Raw genomic sequence first — 26,316 nt, forward strand, 5'->3', positions numbered from 1 at the left:
TGCAACTATTTGAGTGACCATTTTCGACCACCAATTTGAATGATCTTTGACGATGATCACCTCCATCAATTCTAATGAAAAATATTTTAAATTATTAATTTATAATATTTTATAATAATTTTTTATAGTATAAATATTAAGTTGGTGGACCAAACAATGGAATTAATATATTTTCCAATTCAATACTCAAGTTCCTTGTTTATTAGGGAGAATAAATTGAGTTAACTCATCTTAGTTAACCAAACAATATTGATTGAATCTTTCTTTTCAAATTCTATATATACTTTTATTAATCATTACATAATGTTAATGAATATTTTAATAATTGCTTTTTCATGTTTCACTACATGTGGAAACAAAGTAAAGTCACATTCCACGCAACAAAATAAATGAAAAAATATATAAAAAAAAAAAAAGAAGAAGAAATTTGAACAGATACCTAAACTTTGGTATTTTTTAAAACCAATGAAATGTGGCTTTCACTTCGTAAAAATAACCACTTTTAACTCTAAATGAATTCTTCTTCTTTTTTTCAGATTTCTTTTCTCATTTCTTCTTCAGTTTTTCAATTGTATTTTTTATAGATTTTTTTTTTGTCTTTTCTACAATTCTAGTCATCATTTTTTCCTTTTCTTTTTGTGTTTCTTTAGGCGTCGAACATCGACCATCATACATCGATTGACATTCTTAATTGATTAGCAAGCAAGTGAATAGTTTTTAGGAACGAATGGATAAATTCACAAAGTACTCATATAAATAGAAAAACACTTTTCCTTAATTTCGATCTCTGTCTTACATACACTCAAATTCTCAAACTCAATTCAAATTTATGTACACAAATATGTTTGTTAGTAAAGTTATGGTTAATAAATTGTACATATAGTTTTGTATTGGTTTCAGCTTCTATCTTTATTTATATTTTCAAAATTAAATAATTTTCCACTAATGGAGTTAGTGCATAGTATTAATAAATATATAATAAGAAAATATTTATTTATTAATTTATTTCGAAAAAAGGCACTTTCTTTCCCCTTTCGAAAAGGAAAAAAAAAAATCCAATTTTTATTAGAAAATCTTTTTTTCATTTTTCAAAAAAAAGTAGGTCATTTCGATAAAAAAGAAAAAGAATAATAATAGACATAAGAAAACGACAATATTCTATTTTCAATTTCCTTATTTATTTCCACTGAAATCAGCAGACTCTTCCCCGGAGTCGATCAATCATCTTCTTCCTCTCTGTTTCCTTCACCCCAAGTTATGGAGGACCGCCGATCTTCACCTACTCATCTTGAGCCTTGGAACTGCCTTCACGGCAAAGTGGTCATGGTCACCGGAGCCTCCTCCGGCCTCGGCCGTGAGTTCTGTCTCGATCTTGCTAAAGCCGGTTGCAGAGTCATCGCCGCCGCACGCCGAATCGATAGGCTCCAATCTCTTTGCGACGAAATCAATTGCCTTAATGTCTCTTCATCTTCCTCCCTCCCTAGAGCCATAGCTGTCGAGCTCGATATTAGCGCCGATGGAAAAAGCATAGAGAAATCAGTCAAAAATGCTTGGGAGTCCTTCGGCTTCATCGATGCCTTAGTGAATAATGCAGGTTTTAGAGGTAATATCTTCATTCGAACTTCAAATTCATTTCTCTTTGGTTTTGGAGGAAAACTTTAGGTCGGATAAGCAAATTTACGGTAGGTTTTGATTGAAATCAGAAGTTAACATTCACTAGATTGCAACATAATCTGTACTATGACTTGATATTGAACAAAATTTTAAGAAGGCTATTTCATTAACTCTGTATTTCAATGGCGATTCATTATGAAATTATAGGTACTGTGAAGACTTGTCTAGAATTGTCTGAAGAGGAATGGGATCAAGTGATGGGAACAAATCTTAAAGGTTCTTGGTTGGTATCAAAGTATGTGTGTGGTCATATGCGTGACTCGAAACGAGGTGGTTCTGTTATCAGTATTTCTTCCATTTCTGGTATTGAAAGAGGCCAACTACCTGGTGGTCTTGCCTATGCTGCTTCAAAGGCAGGCATAAACACTTTGACAAAGGTATATGTTTATTTGTATGAACTAGTTTTCCCTCTGGATATTGAAGGATTTAGTGTTAATGCAGTATGAATAAAGATGAAGATGAGTTTGTGTTTAATTTGTAGATTCATGAGGGTGAGAGTTTCCAAAGTTGGATTAGCAAACTGCATAAGATTAACAAAATCTTTATACTAAACATAAGCATAGTTTCACAATCTCATACCATTCAAGTCTAACTTATAAGCTAAAACAGATTGATATAACTGAAATTAACATACTATAGAGTAGGAGGTCATGTACCCATAGGGGAGGGAGGTTATAATGTGTATTTTTGCGTCAATCGAGTGATTTAATACAATGACATTTTCAACGGTCATAGTTAGTGAATCATGGCTGGTTTGATTTTATGCTTTTGTTTTGTATTGTTCTTGCTTGCATAGTTCATGTTATATATAATTTGTATGAATATGCAGGTTATGGCTCTTGAGTTAGGGCCATACAATATCAGAGTAAATTCTATAGCGCCTGGGCTTTTCAAATCTGAGATTACAGAGGGTCTCATGCAAAAAGATTGGCTAAATACTGTAGCCTACAAAACTACCCCTTTAAGGACATTTGGTACTTCAGATCCAGCATTAACAACACTCATTCGATATCTGATCGACGATTCTTCTCGATATGTCTCGGGCAACATTTACATAGTTGATACTGGAGCTACATTACCTGGTTTCCCAATTTTCTCATCTCTTTGAATATTTATGCTGCAGTTGATGATTTGCTTAGAATTGTCAGATCATCTACTTCATGAAAATTTGAAAGGTAATTTCTTTGAACTTTACACCAATTTTGCACCCTCAGGATTCTCAATTACTTTAGAGCTACTTTAAACAATGTTCACTTCGTTAAAAATAAAAAATAAAAAATAAAAAATTGTGTGTTAGGTGTCTTAAAAGTTTGGTGCATTATTTAATTGAAATTCCATTGTCTTTTTTTACCCCAATTTATTTATTTGGACTCTTTAACCTATCCCATGTGAAGAATCATAGAAACAGAGAAGAAACGATCTAAAAACAAAATAATAAAACAATAAGATTCTTTGCATATACAATAAAAGAAAAGCTATGAGAATATATAAACTATGTGAGCTTTGTTAATATTCTTTTTGGTGGTATTTCTCTCTTTAGCTATCAATACATTTTAAAAATAAATAAATCAAAAGTTGAATATAATAAGACGTTTGATTCCCATTTGGTTGTTGGGTTTGAGAAAGAAATTTGTTGAAGATACTGGCCACTGAGATTTGTTCAGTTTCATTTAAGCTTAACTTTCAATCAACTCTTTAATTTAGTACATATTACTATTTTATTTTTTTAATTATCTGTTGGCGTTTTTACTATCGGTTTTGGAAATATATTTAACATATTTTTGTTGCATGACAATTATCACTATTAGACAACCAATTTCAGTAGACTATCACCCAGTAGACTTCCATTAGTTTAGTGATATAGTTTATTGTTGATAAATTTCTACTAAACAATATGATTTATAATGAATGGATTGAAATTTTGTTATATTTAGGGTCTATTTACTATTATTTTCGGCAAAATTGTTAATATTTACATCTACCCCTTGGAAGTAAAAACGACATCATCCTTTCGAATTAATAAGAAGAATGACATAATAAGAAGTTTACTTTGGATACATGACAAATTTATTTTTAAATTAATAAAATAAAATAAAAAACTGAAAATCTGAAGAAAAAATAATTGTCGAAGCAATGTCTAAAATGCCTTTACCTAAGTAACAAACTTGAATTCTAAATACAATTGTGAACCCCAAATACTCTATAATTAAATAAAACTTTCCACACAATTAAAATCTATGACAATTCTAATTTCCTCCCAAAAAAAAATAACACATCAAAGCTCCACCTAAGTTCTGCAACCATTTCTCATCAAATTATGCAGCCGGAAATTTTGAAAGGTCTTCACTGATTTTGAACCCTATATCTTTTGTTTCCTACTGAAAAAGATTGTTGCAAAACGCAATTTCCTATCTTCTCTTCTGCATTGGTTCCACCGAAAAGGATTGTTGCATAATGGGTTTAGTCGACTTTCACCGCTTCAAATATCCATCTGCTTCAAAATTTTCGTTCCTCAACTTTGCCTGCTTCAAAATCTTCCATCAGTAGTAGAAAGGCTTCGTCCTCGATAAATTTAAAAGGATGTACCGTAAAGATTGAAAGCCTTTGATGAAAACCGTTGAACGAAAAAGAAAATGATTAATGAAAATAAACAAGAATAACACAAACGTCTAAAAATAATTAACTGGAAAATACTCCTAAAATATTATTAAATTAGCACGATTTTAGGGAAATGATTGAAAATTTAAATTCAAATTGTTATTAAAAATATGTATTATACATTATTTAACAAATTTTTAATAAATATTTTGAAATATTAATAGACCGAAAATGTTGAATTTACCTTTGCCATTATTTTAGGATTATGGTGTAAAATTTGAATTAGAATTGAAGGATGATATAAACTCAAATTGTTAATAAAAATATGTATTATGTATTCTTTATCTATACATGTTTTTGATAAATAGTTTGAAATATAAAAAATTTGAAAATATTAAATTTATTTAAGGGACGTGATGTAAAATTTGAATTCAAATTGACGATTTTAGGAGATGATATAGAATATAAATTTAAATTGTTATTAAAAATATATACTATATAATAAAGTTTGGATAAATATTATGAAATATAAAGAATTCGAACCTATCGATAGGGGATTATCTAAAATTTGAATTTAAAACGTTATTAAACATATCTATTGTGAATTATAGAAATAAATTATTAATTAATTAATTTAAATCCTAATAATCCGAAAATCACCCGCTGCAATCTTTTCCAGCAGGAAAATATCATGTTTAGTTAAGACTTAGTAAAAATGAATAGATCTAATAAAAATGAATGTTGCATTTTTTTACCTATCCAAATACAATGTATTTATGAGAAATGAATTATTTTAGGTATAAAAACCTAAAGAAAAAAAAAAAAAAGTCTGCAGTTGACGGTTTTGCTGTAAATGAGAAGATTTTCGAGATTTACTGAGTTTGTTATTAACCATTTTGCTTTTAGTCGTGAGGTAGCGTGCTTTATTAGGTTAGGTTGAAAATTGGATGAAAATGGAAGGAAGAATTGGGCCTTTTAAGTTCAAGAATGATGTCGGGTGGGGGGACTAAAGAGTAAAAGCCATGGAACATGAAGGCCCATTTGGCCCATTACGCAAAGGAAATTTCTGAATTACCGAATCGTAAAATATACAAAACAAAATCCACTTATATATAACATGAACTATGCAGGCAAAGGAAATTTGTGTCTCATCCAAGTGCAAGTGGTGATTGTTTCCTCTAATATATAATATTTGAAGCCATACAAGTAATAGTGGCTATAGGACACCAAATTTTGAAAATTATATGAAAGCACGAAAATAGAAGAAACTTAATGGGTGCCCTTCCTTGGGAGATTCAACTTTTGAACCTCAACAAACAAATAAATTGGATGTGGCATAAGCAAGCCTACTCCCTCACATGCACTAGCGATCAAGGATTCCAAAACTGCCCTATGTTTCACTCATATATCATCCAATTCCTTGAGATTTCGGGAAATTGTCAGTGGATATATTGTTAACATATTGGAGAAATATCATATGTATCATGTAGATTTCACCCAAATAATAATAGCAATAATAAAATAATAAGTATTATATCTCCCTAGTAATATTATATAAATGTAATAAACCAAAATATATTCATCGTCCGTGTAACAAAAAAAACGAAAGCCCATAAGCTCAGTAAAATATTTTCATAATTTTCAAGTTTGCTCTTGTGTCACTTCTCTTCCTCTTTTTTCTTCTTTGCAATTTCTTCCCTTTCAATTTCTTTTCTTTTATTTTTAAACGATTTTTTTTGTTTAAATCTTCTATTTCCTCTGCCATAATTTTTTTTGCAAGATTCTTGAAAACTACTTCATCTTTCGCATATTCTAGAATCTCAAAATCGTTTAAATATCATTTTGACATTATCTTAATGATTGTTTGTCATGGTAAACACGATTGTTTAAGACCAAAGCCCTAATGATCATTTAGATTTGAAGCTCTTTTTCTCATCATTTAAAAAGAACTTACGATCGTATGGATATGATCTAAATGAGCATTTAGTATGGCCAATACGATCGTTTAAAATTGAAGCCTTTTTTTTCATCGTTAAAAAGAAACTACATGATTGTGTTTTATGATTTAAATGATTGTAGATCATTCATTTCGACTGTAGTATACGATCGTTCACAAGAAGATTACTAATGCATGTGTGTGGTCATTTAATCGCGTGTTAACTGGGGTATTTTTGGTATTTCTCATTGTGAGTCAGTGGATTTTTTCCGTTTTTGAGATTGTTCTATATATAGAGTATAAATATTTTACCAGTTTGTTATATTTTTTAAAAAACCTTCTATTATATATTATTATTAATAATAATATATCCATAATAATAATATATCGATAATATTGAATATATTCGTCCTTATTCATATGTGGGGGTTGCTTAATATTTAGTAACTTCAACCCTAACTCTCTCAATACTCATATGTTGCAATTGAAGATGTAGATACGGTCGATGTTGATGGAGTTGTGTACTATGATTTGCATGCATTTGGCCAATCTTGGGAACTATTTTTTCTGCCATTTTTATTTGTTCTACTCAAATTTCGTTGAATTTGGTTAAGATGTGTTTAAAGTGAATTTGAAACGACTAAAATCACTCTCCCATGGATAAAGCCATTTTGTTCTAAAATAATCATGTTTGACAAGAAAATAATGACTTTTAAAAATAAAAAACCACTTTAACTTGATTTTTCCTACCACTTTTTTTTTCTTTTTGCAACTACTATTGGCTAACCTTTGACGACCGATTTTTAGTTGTCATTGTTGACCAACTTTCGATGATCATTTTTCAATGCTCATTGTCGACCAACTTTTGGTGACCATTTTTCAATGACGATCACGGGCCAACCTCAGTGACTGTCGTCAGTCAACCTCCGATCATGTTTACATTAATTGTTTCTCGACGACAAACAAAAACCAACTTTTAGCTGTCGTTTTTTTTACAACTATTGTCGACTACCTCCGTGAACACTTTTCAACGACAGTCGTTGGTCAACTTTCAAAATATATTTTTTGGTGACCGTCATCAACTACGGGTGTAAACGGGTTGAGTTTAGTTGGGTTGGGAGACATTTTCAACAACCCATATTTTTGGGTTGATTGGGTTACCAACTCGAATAACTCGAATTAAGTTTCCAACCCAAATCGTAAAATAGGAGTTGGGTTGGGTTGTTGGATTGTATTATTATATATTTTTTTCTGTTTCTAAATTGCAATGTTTGTAAATGGAAATCATCAAGCATAAATCAAATATGTTTCGCATCAAGTTAAGCAAAAAAAAAAAAAAAAAAAATCCCCAAACTCATAGGATTATTTAACTTTTATTAAATAAATAAATAATAATAAAATATTATATATATATATATATATATATATATATATATATATGTTATAAAATAAAGAACCAAAAACTAAATAAGAACAATGCAAGAACACAAAAGAAGAATAGAGAAAGAGGGAGAAGAGAAGACAATTGGACTCAATTGTGGTGTGTCTTACAAAGACACAAAACTCTTTGATTTATAGGACATATTATGGTATAATATGTTACAATATGAAGTTTAATGGGATAAATGTTACAATATGGAATTGAATGAGAGAGTTATATGAAAATTGTAATCTATGTAGGTTATAGATATCTACATTTATCATTTATATTTACAATACTCCCCTTTAGATATCCATATTATATAAAAATAAATGTCTTGTTAAAACCTTACTAGAAAAAACCCAATGGAAAAAAAATCCTAGTAAAGGAAAAAGAGTACATCATTTTTATATATTAATAACTACCTCATTAAAAATCTTGCTAAGAAATCCCAATGAGAAAAATCATAGTCAAGGGAAAAAGAGTGCAGTATTCCTATTCCGTGAGGGCAATATTTCTACTCCCCTTATGGATACATCACTTGAGTTCTCAGAATCGTCGCATTCCAATGTTGTGCACCAGCTTTTCAAATGTTAATGTGGGTAATGCTTTTGTGAATAAGTTCGCCAAATTGTCTTGTGAATAAGTCCGCCAAATTGTCTTGTGAAGAAATTTGTTGAACACTGATGTCACAATTTTCTTCAAGGTCATATGTATGGAAGAGTTTTGGTGAGATATGCTTTGTTCTATCTCCTTTTATATACCCTCATTTGATTTGTGCTATACATGCGGTATTATCTTCAAATAATATTGTTGGTAAATTTTTACTGAAAGAAAAACCACATGTTTTTCGAATATGATAAGTCATTGACCTCAACCATACACATTCTTTACTAGCTTCATGAATTGCAAGAATTTCTACATGATTCGATGAAGTGACCATAATGGTTTGCTTTACAGACCGCCAAGATATAGCAGTTCCTCCACATGTAAACAGATAACCTGTTTGAGATCTTGCTTTGTATGGGTCAGATAAATATCCAGCATCCGGATAACCAACTAGATCAAAGTTTGATTTATTTGAATAAGACAAACCCATATCAATGGTCCCTCGAAGATAATGAAGTACATGCTTAACTTCATTCCAATGTCTTTTTGTTGGAGAAGAACTATATCTTCCTAATAAATTTACTAAAAATACTATATCTGGTCTTGTGTTATTAGCAAGATACATTAGTGCACCTATTGCACTAAGGTACGGTACTCCAGGACCATGTAATTCTTTATTATCTTTTCGAGGTCGAAAGATATCCTTTTTTATATCTAGTGATTGAACCACCATTAGAATGTTCAATGGGTGTGCTTTGTCCATGTAGAATTTTTTTAAAATCTTTTATGTATATGTCGATGGTCGATTGATGAATAAAAATTCCATCGATTAAATGCTCGATTTGCAAGTCAAGGCAAAATTTTGTCTTACCAAGATCTTTCATTTCAAATTTCTTTTTGAGATATTCTATTGCCTTTGAAAGCTCTTCAGAAGTTCCAATTATATTTAAATCATCAACATATACAACTATAATCGTAAATTCTGACTGTGATTTCTTAATAAAAACACATGGACAAATTGGATTATTTTGATAACCTTTTTTGAATAAATATTCACTTAAGCGATTGTACCACATTCGTCTTGATTGTTTCAAACCATATAATGATCTTTATAATTTGTTTCAACATAATTCTCTAGAGTTTGAATTATATGATTCATATATCTTAAATCCTTCAAGGATTTTCATGTAGATTTCATTTTTCAAAGATCCATAAAAGTATGCTGTAACTACATCCATAAGATGTATATCAAGATTTTCACATACAGTCAGACTAATTAAATATCTTAATGTAATAACATCCACCACAGGAGAATATGTTTCCTCATAATCAATGCCTGGTCTTTGAGAAAATCCTTGTGCAAGAAGTTGTGCTTTATATCCAGTGACCTCATTATTTTTATTTCGTTTACGCACAAATACCCATTTAAATCTCACAGATTTTACACCTTTAGGTGTATGAACTACAGGTCCAAAAACTTCACGTTTCGTGAGTGAGTTTAATTCTGCATGGATGGCTTTTTGTGCAACATTATACGCAAAAATGTTGTCCACAACTACATTAGTTCTATTTTATCTTTTTTCTGTCATGGTATAATTTATCGAGATCTCATTGTTAGCTTCATATACTTGAGTCTCTTCAACATTTTTACCATTAGTCGTGTTTAGGACTTTTTCTTGAATGTTTCTATTGTCAATTAAGTCATTTTTGACTATTTGTCACTTTTCTTTTTCAAGGATTTTTATTCTTTGAACCCATCAATCTACCACGCTTTTGACGCAGCGCTGATTCATTAATTGTATCAACTTGTTGAGTTGGGATTTCAATTCTAGATGAAGCATTTACAGCTGGAATATATGACTTTGTCACTTTCTTAGTATTTGCAAATGCATTTGACATTTAGTTTGCTACACTTTGTAAATGAATTATCTTTTGAACTTCTAGTTCATATTGCTTTGTAGGAGGATCTAAATGAGACAATAACAATACATTCTAGACAATTTCATTTTCCAACTTCTTAATTCCTCCCCTTAATGTTGGAAAATTTGTCTCATTAAAATGACAATTAGCGAATCGTGCAGCAAATACATTTCCCGTCAAGGGTTCAAGATATCTAATAATTAATGGGGATTCAAATCCGACATATATTCCTAACCTTTTTTGAGGTCCTATTTTAGTACGTTGTGATAGGAAAATTGGAATATATACTGCACAATCAAAAATTCGCAAATGAGAAATATTTAGTTCTTGACCATAAGTTAATTGTGTTGGAAAATACTTATGATAAGATGTCGGTCTTATGCGTATAAGTGCCGCTGCATGCAGTATAGCATGACCTCATATAGATAATGGAAGTTTTGCGCTCATAAGTAATGGTCTGACAATCAGTTGTAAGCGCTTGATAAATGATTCTACCAAACCCTTTTGTGTATGAACATGAGCTAAAGAATGTTCAATATTTATCTCAATTGACATACAATAATTATTAAATGCTTGGGATGTAAATTCACCAGCATTATCAAGTTGAATATTTTTTATTGTATAATCAGGAAACTGTGCTCTTAATTTGATTATTTGAGCAAGTAATCTTGCAAATGCAAGGTTTCGTCTTGATAATAAACACACATGTGACCATCTACTTGATGTGTCAATTAAAACCATGAAGTATCTAAATGGTCCACTTGGTGAATTGATGGGTTCACATATGTCACCATGAATCCGTTCCAAAAATGTAGGTGACTCAACTCCCACTTTGGCTGGTGATGGCCTGATAATTAATTTTCCTTGAGAGCAAGCAATACACGATAATTCATTGGATTGAAGAATCTTCTGGTTCTTTAGTGGATGTCCATGAAAATTTTCAATAATTCTTCTCACAGGATGACCCAATCGATCATGCCAAACAGTAAACATATTTAAATTCATAAACTTCGGGTTCATGGTTGCGTATATTTCAATTACTCGTATATGAGTATAATATAATCCAGAATAAAAGACAGACAATGTCTCCAATATACGCTTCTCACATAAAACAATAAATGTAATATAAAGATATTCTCTATTATTTTTATTGTTAGTTTCAACATGATAACCATTTTGACGTATATCTTTGAAACTCAATAAGTTTCTTTTTGACTTACTAGAGAATAAAGCATTACTAATTGTGAATTTTGTTCCTCTAGGCAAAATAAGGTTTGCTTTTCCAAAACCTTCAATCAAGTTTGTAGAACCTGATATTTTATTGACATTTGTTTCAAGCATTGTCAATGTAGAAAAATATTTTTTACTTTTAATTGTGTGCGTAGTTGCACTATCTGCCAAACACAAGTCTTCATTATTCATCTTTGAGTCAGTCAAAATATGAGAAATGTTCATAACTCTTTATTTAAAAAAAATGATTACAATAAGTCTCTTGGTAAAAAGAAAAAAAACCAACCTTGAAATGTAAATAATGTAAATAAACTGATAAATGTTAAATAGAGAAAACATAATGCATATATTAATTTTAGACATTATCATAATTAAATGAAGCATTTACTACTCCTTCATTAAATGTTAAATAGAGAAAGCATTTTTCTCTTCAGGAGACTCAAAGAAGTACATCCAAATGGGTCATGTTGGAATGGTCAAATACATCATCTTGATAGGCAAAATTTACTTTCACATTCTTCCCTTTTTCTTTCAATGAGGCTTGATAGAGGTCGACTAAGTGCTTGGATGTACTACAAGTATGAGTCCAATGACCATTCATACCACAACGGAAGCATTAATTTTCACCACTTTTAATTTTCTTATTTTGTGGAGTCTTCCTTCTATGATCATCATTTGTAGTTTTCTTGAAATCTAAATGATTATTACCACGTAAAGTATAATTACTTCTTTCTCTACCACGGTCACGACCTCGATCACGACTACGACCACGACCTCGACCTCGACCATTAATATTATTTAAAAATACAACATTCGCTTCAGGGAATGGTGTTGCTCCAGTTGGTCGAGATTCATGGTTTTTCATTAATAATTCGTTATTTTGTTCAGCCACAAAAAGACACAATATGAGTTCTGAATACTTTTAAAAACTTCTTTCTCGATATTACTGCTATAGAAGCATATTCAAGACATGAAATGTTGAAAATGTTTTATAACATATCTTTATAAGTAACTTTTTCCCCGCATAACAATAATTTTGAATAAATTTTAATTAATGTGGAATTATAGTCACTTACCAATTTAAAATTTTGCAACCTTAAGTGCATCCAATCATTTCGAGCTTTAGGAAGAATCACACTTTTTTTATGATCATACATTTCTTATAAACCTTGTCATAGTTCATAGGGATCTTTTATCGTAAGATATTCAATCTCTAGTCCCTCATGAAGATGATGTCGAAGGAAAATCATGGTTTTCGCTTTTTCTTGACTTGAAGTCGTGTTTCCTTCTTTAATCGTTTCTCCAAGATTCATGAAATCCAAATGAATTTAACATCAACCACCCATGATAAATAATTATCACCATTGATATCTAATTTGGTAAGACTTGACATGATAAAACTATAACAAAAAACAAAGAAACCAACTTATATTAGAAATTTAATAAACATGTCAAACATGCATTCTAAGACAACTTAGATAAATATCATATCATACACATGATACAAAAACCAATGGAACCCATATATAATAATTCAAAACATGCATGTTAATGTTCAATAATTAAAATTACAAATAAAAATTACATATACATATTATGAAAAATTAACAATAATACACACTAAAAATGTTAATTTTACAACATACTTATACCTAATATGTTAAAACAACATACGTAGGTAAATTGATAAAAGCATTTAGATCATAAAAACAATTACAAGACTTATACTAATAGAAAATAAACAACTAAATTATAAACACAAATCATAAAGAACCCATAAACTATACATAGATCTTAAAATAATTGAAATAAGAACGAAACATAAACAATCACATAAATCATAAAGAAATTAAGATGAACTAAATCATAATCTTATTATGAACTAAAATTATTTTTTACATAATATGTAAAATTACAATATGCAATTGGCATAAAATATTACATTCTCAAACATTTAAACTATGCATGATGTATACATGGATTGTTTCATGCAATTTCACAAATACCAAAAAAAAAAATAATAATAAAACTAACTAATATTATAATCTACCTTTTGCAAATGATAAAATTGTAGAGTGTCGTGCTGATAACGTGTTATGAAATAAAGAACCAAAAACTAAATAAGAACAATGCAATAACACAAAAGAAGAATAGAGAAGAGAATGAGAAGAGAATGAGAAGAGAAGACAATTAAACTCAATTGTGGTGTGTCTTACAAATGCACCACACTCCTCTATTTATAGGATATATTATGGTATAGGTTACATTATAGAATTCAATGGAATAAATATTACAAGAGAGAGTTGTATGAAAATTGTAACATATGTAGTTTATGGATATCTACATTTTTATCATTATATTTATAATAATATATATTATATTATATTAGTTCAAGTTGGATTGGGGTGACCTGAATTTTTCAACCCTCCAACTTGAGACCTAAAAAGAATCAAAACTTTTAACTCAGGTTATTTTTACACCCCTATTATCAACCAACTTTCGTTGATCGTTGTTGCCAACTTTTGACGACTAATTTTCTACTGTCACCATCGACCAATTTTCAGTGACCATTTTTCAGCGACGGTCGTCGATAACCTTTGGTCACCATTTTTTGACAACCATCACTAGGCGATTTTTGTCAGCTTTTTTAAATGACTACCACAAACCAACTTTAGGTGACAATTTTCGACAATTGTCTTTTCGACTACCACTTTTTGATAAATGGTATCAACCAACCTCCAATGATCGCTTTTCAACAATCATACTCCGTTAACTTTCAACTGTTGTTTTCCGACAATTGTGCCACCAACCAACTTTCAGCGACTGTTTTTCGATGATAGTTGCGGCCAACCTCCAACCACCATGTCGGATGAATGCTTTTAACTCTGAATGATTATTTTACTAGAATTGTTGTCGTCCAACTATCAGCGACCATTTTTCAATGGTTGTTACCAACCAACTTTTGGCTATTGTTGCCCTCAACATCCGATCATCGTTTTTTAGTGACAGTCATTGATCACCCCTGACTGTCGTCTCCAACTTTTTTTTTCGACAATCGTCGAAGGCTGACTTTTATTTCATATGTTTGAATGAAAACGAAAAATAAATTTCCAATTATAAAATAATTTGGTAATTTTAAGGTCATATTTGGAACCAAACATATAGTAATTCAAAATCATTTTTAAGTATTTGAAAATCACTTGGAACTAAACATAAGTTTAATTGTTAAAATCACTTTTACATATTTAATTTTATATAAATCACTTCTTCTAAAATTATCCTTGCAATATGAAGAAAAGACGTATCTATAGATTATTTGTGACCATTCGAATAGTAATGTCTCTTTTTCAAGGTGTTCAATTTTGAAGGGACTTGTGCATTCATGAAACATGCAACCTTACACATGTATGCCACTTATTCGTGACGTAATGAATGTACAATTATGTTCTCAATAAATGGTTATGTACTTACCCAACTCAATTCTCCACGTATCTTAAGTTAGAAACTTTGAACAGTTTTACACTTGAGGGTCCCAACTTCTAAGAAACTTTTTTTTTCAAAGTTCCCAACTTTTTCAAAGGAATAATTTTCTTTCCTTTTTAGAGTTCCAAAAGACACATGTATGTTTTATCATCGAATGAAGCCAAAATTTTATGTATGTTTTATCATCGAATGAAGCCAAAATTTTACTTTTTGCAAAGTTTATCTACAAAATTCTTAGTTATTTGGAAAATTCTTTTTGGAGGATTTTAATACCTTCTCAAAGTTTTATCAAAAAAATTGGAGAGAAAATTTCAAAATAAATGTTAACGGACCATGATTCAATATGAGGAAAAAACTACTTTTTTATGTGAGTTTTCTGTAAAATAAACTTTAGGAAACAAATTGACAAAAACTCAGATGCCTCGTAAAATTCACTTAGGCAACATTACGTACGAGACAAATCACATAACATATCTACATTTTTCTCCCAATCAACTTTCAGCACCCAAGTCTTTTTGGTTTCTTGTTAACTAACTTGGTTCAAGTTTCACATAAAATTTACTTGGCTCAAGTTTCTTTTAAAGCTTACTTTGTTCAACTTTCTCATAAATTTCACTTGGTCAACTTTTTCATAAACCGTCACTCATATATTTTCTTGACCAATCAGTTTTATCTTCATTTTCATAATGTCTCACGCGTTTGTTTGTTTAAGTGGTATTTGGAATGAAGATAAGAATGAGACGTAAGATAGACGTTAGTACTTGAAGACACATTTTACAGTTTCTCTCAAATTCGTTGAAGTTGAAATATGTAAACGTATGAACACTCTGACTTGTTAAAATTTATATTGTTGTTAAAAGGAGTTTTGGTTTCCTACCAGAAATCACACAAATACTCCCTACAATCAATAGAATCCATTGACAAGGAAAGAAAATGGAAAGGTACTTTTGTAGCTTTGTTAAAATTGAATTAAAAGTGAAAAGTAAATAGAAGCTAATGAATTCTAATAAACACGAACAACGATTCAAAAGAGGTCTATGAGTCTTTTTTACCAAGAAAGTGGAGTTATTGAAAGAAAAGATGGTCTACAATGGTTGGAAAACACTAACTTAATGACAAGAAAAAAACGAAGAAACCTTTAGTTATCGGAAAGATGAAGTGATCACTTGAAGGGCAAACTTGTGCATAGACTTCACGGGCCCTTCCACTTAAAATTGTGTTGGAATGCCTTGAATTTATTATGTGACACTAGGAAGCTCTTTAGTTTTCATAATTGAGCATATGTAGTTATTTACGTTTTTGCTCCTAGTGTTGAAAGAAGTACAATATATAAACTCTCTAGCCTAGTGGTGCCATATTGTAATTCTAAAATTCTCCTAATAATATTTGTTCTCTCTTTGCTCATGGACGTAACGAACAAAGTGTTAGTGAACCTATTTGTATGTCGATCTTTGTAATAGTTTGAAATGTAAAATTAAAGAAGTTAATAAAATAGATATAAAAAATAAAATTACTTTTGAAAGTTGTACGTGAAGGAGCTGCTTAGGTTGCATGGAGTTTCTATATTGATTATATCTAAAAGAGTTGCTCTCGTTTCACCTCTAATGTTAGGAAATGTCTTCAAGCCATCTTGGACACACAATTGGATTTTAGTACAGATTTCGACCTATAGACTGATGGTCAAACTGAACGTTTGAACCAAACCTTTTAGAATATGCTACGAGCTTGTGCATTGGAATGTTGTCAGGGAGTTGAGATTCTCACTTGCACTTGATGGAGTTCGTGTATAGTAATAGTTACTAGGCTAATATTGTCATGACGCTGTGTTGAGGCCTTGTATGGTAAGAGTTGCAAGTCTCTTGTGTGTTGGGTTGATGTTGGTGAACAGAGATTGATCGGTCTTGAGTTAGTCCAATCTACTAATTAAAGTCATACAGAAGATTAGAGCATGTAAGTAGACAGCTTAGAGTAGACAAAAAAGTTATTTTGATGTAAGGCGTGACGACCTTGAGTTTGATGTTGGGGATAAGGTGTTCGTGAAAGTATCACCTAAGAAAAGTGTTCGGAGATTTGAAAAGAATGGGAAGCTGAGTCCTCGTTTCCTTAAGCCATTTGAAATTCTCGAGAGAATTAGCCTTGTGGCTTATTGTTTAGCATTTTTACCATTTTCACCTTTTCACGTCTTGTTTGTTGTCGAAAGATTTATAATGGAATCACCAAGTTGAGGAGGCTATGAGACTTATCAAGACTAAGAGTGGAAAATGATTAGGAAACGCATAAAAAAAAGCTTAGAGATTCTCTAATTTGCCTACAATACATTTACATGTTTGCAATACTTTAATTTCTTGATATATATTATGACTTCGGGAATAGGATTTGGTTAAAACAAGGAACATTCAATTCAACCCCAATGTAAGGAATCATCGACGATGCATGGTCTGAAGGAGAGATTGAACAAGTTTGGCTCATAGTAAGGAAACAAAAAGCGTTCAGAGTATCTAAGCTGTAACGACTCAACTCTTTATACTAAGCTGATGTCATTACTACTTAAAAGAAAATGAAAACTTTCTTAAAATAAAATGAAAAATAAAACTAGATTTCATAATTGAACCTTAAGTACTCATTCAAATCATAAATAAACTAATGTAAGTAAAAATAAATCTAAAAAACAAAATCTTAATTCGGGCCTTATCTAGTTTTAAAATGATAATAATGAAAGTACAAAAATATTGAAATCAAAACTAACAACATAATGGCGGAAGCAAAATGTTTCCCTACGACACGCCACGGTCCCTTCTTGTCATTCACCAGCTTTCTTTTACCTCCACCTTTACCTTCGCCTGTAACATTAAACATTAAAGAGTGAGTATAAAAATATACTTAGTAAGGGACCTACTACTAGTCCCGCTAGGTGCCTGTTAATTTTCCTATTAGAGTCCTGTGAAGTAGTACCCCTAAACTAACGCATTCTCGAACACGTGCAATATGTGATCTCGTAGGAACATCTCTGGTCTTCGGTGCATCCAAAGGAACAACTAGGACAAAACTGGTCTTCGACGAACACAAAGGAACACCTAGAACAAACTAGTCTTTAGTGAACTCGAAAGAATACTAAGGCAATCAGGTTGTGAGTGACCCCGTCGAGTCACTCATATACATATCATCTCATACTGGACTATTGATCCCATCATACTACATAGTCATAAAAAGTGGTGATCTCGAGGGACACCTTTATGGGTACGACGCTAATAAATAAAGCTAACAATACACCGCTAATAAATAAAGCTAACAATACACCTTATCCATAGCATGTAGTATAACATAACATTATAAGCATGACATGAATATTAATCATAGCATTCTTAATCATGAGATTAATATTTCATGCATTAACATCAACATCATCAATCATCATCATCAGCATAATTCAGTCATAACTCTTAATCATCATAACATAAACTCAGTCATGACTATCAATTATCATCAATATAAATACATTATGCATATTAGCTACATCAATGCATATTGGAAAATTACACGCAAGCTCTTAACTGCTCTTAACTTCAGTTCGAATTTCTAGTAGGAGAATCTTTTACTTGGAGATTAACTTAACCAAGTTCTGACAGCAATAGTAAGCTTTCTCAAACAATGAAGTCCTAAACAGTAAGGGAGAATAGTAGATTCAATAACTTAATTAACAGTTGCCTCAAGGCCCAAAACCAAATAGTCCAACTTACTCAAGGTTGAGGTCAAATCTAATTCAACCTTAATTTAGGAACAAACTCCACAGCACCAAAACTCCCAAGTGATCTAACCAGTCCTTTAAAAAAATAATTCAATTTATTACAAAATTAAATTATTTAGGGTCCAAAGTTAATCTTTGTTGGACATTAACCAAAACTCAATCAAACTTACCAAAAAAATAGGTGAAAAAGACCAAAATACAAGCTTCCAGCTTGGCTAAAGGGATCGACTCGAGCGCGGCTCGGGCTGAGGTTGGAAGCGGCTTGTGCGGGTTAGAGTTCGCGCACGGCTCGGCGACTGTGCTCACGGCTTCAGTTGAAGGAAGGATTGGCTCACTAGTGGCTTGCGTGAGTTTCGACTGACGAACAACAGATGGCTTACGAAAATGCAGAAAGTTCGATGACGCTGATTGAGGTGTGTGACAATCGACGATCGACGAGGGCATCGTGGCTTCAAATGAACGAGCAGCGAACACGCGACGACCGACAGAGAAGACGCGACGATCGACGGACGACGAAGGAGACTAGTGGCTTGCAAAAGGTCAGCGATTTATGGTGGCTGCCAAATGGAGAAAGGTGGCGGCGACGACGGCGGAATTGGTTGCTAAGGTTTTGTGAGATTAGGGTTTTGCGATGAAGAAATGATGAATAGTAAAGTTTCACGCCTTCCAAGGAGCCTATCTAAAGCATAATATTGATAATAATATAATTATCATTATTTTACTTTCTTTTTTCCTATTCCTTCAAAACAAAAATATTTCTTCATTTAAAATCCACAAAATATCTTTTTAAACTCAAATATTCTCTCTCTCCAATCACATCACTCTTCTCTTTCCAAAATAAAATGATATATACCCTTCATAATATAATTATTTTAACTTCAAATTCAATTAATTATATAATCATATATATAAATAATCATAATTCTCTCAAATACAATTTCTCCAACCACAATTCACCTAAAACAACTCATCCAATCATAAATTCCAAATTTCAAATAATTAATTAGATATTTTTCTAAATATCTAATTAATTCTAATTTCTACAAAATTAATAATTTCAACAATTAAATTAAATAACACCAAAAATAATTTTAACATTAACTAAAATTAAACGTAAGATAATTAAAATTTTAAATTATCTTAATTTTGTACGTTACAACTCCGATCCACTAAAATTGAAGAAAAGTTTGATAGGACAAATTGAGAAAGAAACTAATTAAATTTTATAAACTCAAGAAAAACGTAATTACGAAAAATATTTATTAAATTAATATATATGAAAAATCAAGATTAATTTTCATAAAAATGTAACAAAACATTTATAATCCGTGTAACAAAAACTAAAAACTAATAGACTTCATAGAAACATATCAATGTCTATCAATATCTATTATCGATAGAATCTAAAAATTTTGTTGTATTTTATAAATATTTAGTCAAAATTACCATTTTTTATAATTTTCATTTAAAAAATAATAAAATATTTATTTTAAATTTAGTTTATGATTTTTTTTTTGTTTTTATAACTTTTTAGAAACATCCACCTAAATCAAAATTAAATTAAGACTTCAATACATCCATCAACTAACATAGATATTTTAAAATTAAATATAAAATTAACATAAAATTACACAAAGTTTAAAGAAAATCTCCTTAAAACATAATACAACAATACCTAGTCAAATGAAAAAAAAATATCATATCATATAGAAAAATTATCATAGAGAAAAATTAATTGATCAGATTGTTAAAAGTTAAATACATATTGTTTTAAATTAATAAAAAAAAAAAACAAGTAGGATTTTCATTTTAGAACAGGTAATGAACAGACCGGTTTTGGTTACTTTCATCAACATGTAATTCATTTAATTTAATTTTTTTTTGTTAACGAAATTCAAAATGTAGGGTTTATTTTTTAATTGGTGGGGAAAAGATAGGATCCCACCGCCACCACATATTTTTCTTTTTTTAAAGTTGTTTAAAAACACAAATTCAATTGTTAGTGATTATTGGGTCAACTCAGATATCCACCAAATTCCAGCCATGTTCTTGTTTTGCTGCAAACATCACATTTCCATTTCCATTTCCATTTCCATTTTCATTTCTGTTTCTGTTATGATAAAGGATGACTTAATTGAAGCTCAAATAATGAAAATGGATCCAAATTTTGACCGATCCCTTCTCCCCTTCGGCTCAATGGCAAACACCGGTGTTGGTTTCATCACAAGATGTGCATTAATTCCACAAGACAGTTTCTCCACTTTCACTGTTCTCAATAACTGCCCCTACACAGTATGGGCAGCGGCCTACCCCGGCGGTGGACGACGTCTGGACACAAACCAGACTTGGCTCTTGAAATTACCCTCCCCTACAACGGGAAGAATCTGGGGCAGAACCAATTGCAAGTTTGACAGTACAGGGCACGGAATTTGCGAAACTGGCGACTGCGGCGGCAAACTTGAATGCCAATTCTCCGGCTCACCACCCAATACTTTGGTTGAATTTTCGTTAAACCAAGGCAAGAATTTGGATATATTTGGCATATCTCTAGTGGACGGGTTCAATATACCAGTGGAATTGAAACCCAAGTCTAAGGGATGCAACAGGGTCGTGGGTTGCACCGCTGACATCAATGGGGAGTGCCCAGAGGCGTTGAAGGCAGATGGTGGGTGCAACAACCCCTGCCAAGTCTTCAAAACGGAGAAGTATTGTTGTTTTAGTGTTACGGAGAGGTGTAGGCCCACAGATTATTCTAAGTTTTTCAAAGACAGGTGCCCTGATGCTTATACTTACCCAACCGATGACGCAACCAGCACATTCACGTGTCCCTCCACTGGTGCCACTGGCTACCACGTCCTTTTCTGCCCTACTAACTAGTTATGGTTTTGGATTTTTTCTTCTTTAACAGTGTCCCTTGCAACCAAAGTCTTGCAAGTGATGTGGGATCTCCATTTCCTATTATAGGTTCCATGTCCAGTCCTTTACATCTAAAGGCTGTAACAAATGAGATGAAAGCAGATTATCTACAAAGCAAACTCAACGATATTCATCCCAATGCTCTCTCTTCCCATATATATCAATTATGCTCAAATCATAGGCCATGAATAAGCCATCTTCCATCTAAAGTCTATAACAGAATCTGGAGCTCTATTAAATTAACTAAGCCTAATTTCATATTTGAAACATAAAGCTAGGGGAATATTTTCATTCCATTCAATCAAATCTTGATTATGACGAGGAGAATCAGGATAATTAGTATATGTAGTTTAATAATTAATAAGATGTTAATTTAGATTAATTAGCGTGTATTAGAATTAATTAGTTAATTGTGTTAATTCCTTATAAATCTATAAGTAGACATCCTAGGGATGTAATTGAGGGACTTTTTATCAATATTTTCATTACAGAATTTTGTTCTCTTGAGAGCTTTGCTCTTTGGGGAGGATTTCCCTTCTTTGGTCATGTTGATGCAAAATTATTTAAACATTGATTTTGAAATGTTTTCTTAATTAACTTTTTACCGTTGAACGTTTCAACCATTATGGACTTCTTTAGTACCACATGTGTTTAGAAAATCAGTGAAAGTGAGTTATGTCTTTAGTACCACCTGTCTTTAGAAAATTACTAACTTCGCACAGCAAATTAAGGAATTAATAACCATTCTAAACATCCAGAGGTATATATTGGGAATAGGATATAGGACCAAAGGGCAAAAGGGAGGAAAAAAAATTTGGACCATTTCTCGATTTGTGCGTGTCATCCTTGCGCAGGGGCCATGCTAATCTTCTCTGTATCGTTCCAATTTTATCGGATGTCCCCGAAGGGACAATCAGGTGTTTCACTAACTTGAATATATAGGATATATCATTGTTGAACCTAAGCGATGTGGGAATCTCTCCAAAGCCCTGTTCGGTTATAGACTATTAAATTAAAGGTATCCCAACCCCACATGAAAAGAGAGCATTAAAGTTAGAGAAATGCCCAAACAAAACCCTTACGAGAAATGCCCAAATAAAACCCTTACCAGAAATTCCCAAACAAAACCCTTACAATAATAACACCAAACTCTCATAACTTCAAATAAACCAAAGGGGGGTTCGGAAATCCCTCAAATACAACTCTTTCAGGGGCCATTTGATTTTGGTTGAACTTAATTTCTTGTAAGCAGTCAAGCTGAATGAATTCAATCAGAGAAATAGAATCGACTTGAAGCAATGAACAACTATGAACTCCAACGATTCCATATGGAATCGAGAATATGTAATCAATGAACAACTATGAACAAATATGGAATCATTTACTAAAACGAGTTATAAAATGAAAATCAAAAGGGAGCTTTGTATTGGGTGATTCAGCAAAGAAAAAGAAATGAAATGCCAAAAGAGGAATAAGAAAGAAGGAACTAACCTTGAGGTGGGTTGACGAAATCCTCATGTGAGAGGAACGGAGAAAGCTAGAGAATTAGTAAAAGTGGAGCACAGATTGGAAGAATTTAAGGTAATAAGAGGATGGCCATGAGAGCAGCAGCTACGTGTCGTCGCCATTACTCTCCAACACCAAAAGAAAAAATAAAGGTTAAAATAGTTTCATTTGAGGTAAAGAGTTATTTATTCTTTTTGGCAATTTGCAATGGAAGCACTATAATTACAATTAACGTTTAATTTTTTTAATTTTAAAATTTAATTCTTTCATTTTTTTTATTATTTTTTTTTTTTTGTGTTAAAATTGTGTTAAATTAGACCTTCAAAGCATTTGTACAAATTTAAAGGTTTAATTTTATAGTGATAAAATTTCTACAATCGTTATAGGTTTGGGATCCAATATTAACACTTCTAGAAGTTTAGGGGTCCAAATTTTACAATCAAAAGATCTATGGTATAATTGTAACTACTACCATACTTGAAGGGTGACTTTTATGATTTACCTTTATAATATGAGATGATAACAACAAATGTCGGATGACCTAAAGATAAAATAGAACATTGTTTTAAATATTTTTTGTTGTTTTAAGAACTTTTTCTGTTTCAAGATAAAGTTTTGGCCACTTCTCGACATAAACTATTTCAATTTGAAAGATAGCAAAAAATAAAATAATAATTGGTAGAAAATAAAAAAAATTTGAAATAACATTGATGGCGACTAACTGGTGATCATTATAAAATAGTATTTACAGAGGTTATTATTATGACATTGGATAAACTTTGCTTGAAATGTCCTCTTATAAATAAATATTTTTAACATTGTTCAATAAATAACATATTGATAAGATAAGTTTTTATATTTAAGTTTGAAATTTCAATTTCAGGTATATTGTCTTACATTTTTAGAAATACATATTCCTTGTCAAAAAAGACAAAAAAAAAAAAAACCACCCCTTGATTTCATTAAAAGTTTCATAAATGTCTCTATAAAGTTACTTTTGGAGTCTCGCGCTCCCAGAAAATCTTGGAGCCATTGCTTATGGAATTTACCAAAAACTTCGTTTCTTTAGTAAATTCTTTCCATAGAATGACAACTTAAAAAAGCTAAAGCTAAAGTTATAAAGATAAAAAGAAAAAAAAAAAAAGCAATAAAGTTATAAAGATATAGTTCATTTTTTAAGGGGTTGTGAGGTTTTAGGATTGTTGGGGGGAGAAAATTAGACTTTAAAGATAAAAAAGAAAAAAAAAGAGTAAAAAGTCCAATTTAGCCTTGAATGAAATTTTCCCTTCTTTTTCACCCAACAAACTCACAATCTTCTCCCACTTGTTATCTTCTTCCTCTAACTTCTCTCTAACCTCTTTCAAATTCTCTTTCTCTTCAAAATTTGTTTATTTTAATTATTAAAAAGTATTTTTAAAATAAATTTATATATTAATTGTTTTAAGTTTCCATCAACTCCCTCCCATTTTCGATTCTTTTTTTAAACATGTCATAAATTTAAACAAGTAATAAATTAGATTGTTTTTCCTTTTTATAGTTTGATAAGATATTTTTTTAACTACGTTATATTAACTTATCTAGTTGAATTTGGATATGATTTTTTTTACAATTAAACATTTATATAGTTTCATCTCTTTGATTTAAATTTTAGAACAAAATATTTAGGTTTATGATTATTTTATTTTATCTTTTTATGTGAAATTAGATAGGTGTGTACCTTAACCTTAATTTGCTTATTTATTTATTTAATAATTTATTAAACTTATTCTTTCAGACTTTTATGGTTAATTTTCATAAATATAACAAAGCATTAAAATATTTATCGTCTGTATAACAAAATCAAAAAACCCATAAAGCTTGCTATTTTTTTTTTAATATTCCAAGTTTCATTGTTCTTCCTTTCAATATTCTTTCTTATCTTCTTCTGTAATTTTCTTTTCCTTTCTATCTTCTTTCTTCTTTTCTTCTGCAATTTTTCATTTATACTTTTTTGAAATCATGATCTTTGTTTCCAATCAATCATAAATCTTGCATTATTTTTTTTAAAGTGTTTTTGGTTCAAGATTGTGTACCAAATATAAAAAATCTTGGTACATGATCATGAACAAAAATCAAAGTTCTACCTCTCTTAAGAAAGATTAAGAATAAGTTTGAAAGAATAAGTTTAATAAATCATTAAATAAATAAGTAAATCAAGGCTTGGATACACACCTATCTAATTTCACATAAACAGATAAAATAAAATAAAATAAAATAATCATAAGCCTATATATATATATATAGATGAAGCAATATATATATATATATATATATATATATATATATATATATATATATATATATATATATATATATAACAACAAACCACATCCAAATTCAATTAATAAGTTAATCTAACACAATTAAAAGGAATATCTCATCTAACTATAAAAAGTAAAAAAAAAAAAAAAAACAATCTAACTTATTACTTGTTTAAATTTATGACATGTTTAAAAAAAGAATCAGAAATAAGGAAAAAAAAGTTGATGGAAACTTAAAACAAAAACGGTGTAAGAGTAGAAAATTAATGTAAATTTATTTCAAAAATACTTTTTAATAATTAAAATAAACAATTTTCAAGAGAATGAGAGTTTGAAAGAAGTTAGAGAGAAGTTAGAGGAAAAAGATAAGAAATGGCAGAAAAGAGTGAGTTTGTTATGTGAAAGAGAGGAGAAATTTCAATCAAGGGTAAATTGAAGTCATGTATCAAGTACACGACTTTGCTTGCCCGTCCACGACTTCAATTCGTGGACCCCACACTTTCTTCTTTTTTTAAGATATTTATTATATAAAAAAAATATATATATATATATAAGGAAACTCTTGTAAATGTAAGAAAACATCAAACTATTTATGGTTTGTCCTTCCATCTTTCTTTTCTTCTTCGCGATTCATCTTCTTCCTGCTATTTCTTTCATCGTCTTCCTCATCGTGCGATTTCGTCCTTCTTCTTTCCGCTTTTTTTATGCAATTTCTTTCCATCATCTTTCTTATTTTTCAATTCTTTATTTATGCTGTTTAATTTTTCTATCATTTTTCTTCTTTTCCTCTTTTTTTTTTTTCAGTTTTCTATCGTCTTTCTACTTTTCCTCTTTTTTTTTTCGTTGCGATTTCTTTCCATCGTCTTTTTTCTTACAAAAAATAGCAAAATCTAAAAGATCGTGTATAAAGAATCTTGAAAAAAAATCATTTAGATTGGAAAGCCAAATGTAAACTATCGTGTAAAAAAGTAAACAAGTA

At 30.6% G+C, this 26,316-nt stretch overlaps 3 protein-coding genes and 1 non-coding gene across 10 annotated transcripts; 2 read left to right on the forward strand and 2 right to left on the reverse strand.

Annotated features, from left to right (window-relative positions):
- Positions 1 to 788: 788 nt before the first annotated feature.
- Positions 789 to 10,237, forward strand: LOC103495831 (uncharacterized). 5 transcript variants are annotated; one of them, XR_007822776.1, is made up of 4 exons: positions 789 to 1,603; positions 1,822 to 2,051; positions 2,504 to 2,849; positions 9,691 to 10,237. XR_007822776.1 is itself a non-coding variant. In XM_008457507.3 (3 exons), the coding sequence occupies exons 1-3, from the start codon at positions 1,258 to 1,260 to the stop codon at positions 2,780 to 2,782; spliced, it is 855 nt and encodes a 284-aa protein (XP_008455729.1). In that variant the 5' UTR covers positions 789 to 1,257; the 3' UTR covers positions 2,783 to 2,982. The 5 variants fall into 5 exon arrangements, 1 of the variants encoding a protein (XP_008455729.1); XR_007822773.1 differs by having other exon boundaries at positions 9,974 to 10,237; XR_007822774.1 differs by lacking the exon at positions 9,691 to 10,237 and adding an exon at positions 8,589 to 8,999.
- Positions 10,238 to 17,445: 7,208 nt separating this feature from the next.
- Positions 17,446 to 23,195, reverse strand: LOC103495833 (uncharacterized). Of its 3 annotated transcripts, XM_051088232.1 has the most exons (4): positions 23,023 to 23,195; positions 22,352 to 22,520; positions 17,823 to 17,944; positions 17,446 to 17,710 (listed from the first exon to the last, which is right to left on the reverse strand). In XM_051088232.1, exons 1-4 carry the CDS (start codon positions 23,047 to 23,049, stop codon positions 17,675 to 17,677), a joined length of 354 nt encoding a protein of 117 aa, XP_050944189.1. In that variant the 5' UTR covers positions 23,050 to 23,195; the 3' UTR covers positions 17,446 to 17,674. The 3 variants fall into 3 exon arrangements, 2 of the variants coding, with proteins under 2 accessions (XP_050944189.1, XP_050944188.1); XR_007822777.1 differs by lacking the exon at positions 22,352 to 22,520 and having other exon boundaries at positions 23,023 to 23,189; XM_051088231.1 differs by lacking the exons at positions 22,352 to 22,520; positions 23,023 to 23,195 and adding an exon at positions 18,786 to 19,557.
- On the forward strand, positions 20,385 to 21,670 carry LOC103495832 (protein P21-like). Its single transcript, XM_008457508.3, has one exon. The coding sequence runs from the start codon at positions 20,659 to 20,661 to the stop codon at positions 21,490 to 21,492; it is 834 nt and encodes a 277-aa protein (XP_008455730.1). The 5' UTR covers positions 20,385 to 20,658; the 3' UTR covers positions 21,493 to 21,670.
- Positions 22,340 to 22,442, reverse strand: LOC127150774 (U6 spliceosomal RNA). Its single transcript, XR_007823353.1, has one exon. It is a non-coding gene; the product is annotated as a U6 spliceosomal RNA (small nuclear RNA).
- Positions 23,196 to 26,316: the final 3,121 nt, after the last annotated feature.

This window comes from Cucumis melo, chromosome 8, assembly GCF_025177605.1.
Source record: "Cucumis melo cultivar AY chromosome 8, USDA_Cmelo_AY_1.0, whole genome shotgun sequence".
Classification (NCBI taxonomy): domain Eukaryota; kingdom Viridiplantae; phylum Streptophyta; class Magnoliopsida; order Cucurbitales; family Cucurbitaceae; genus Cucumis; species Cucumis melo.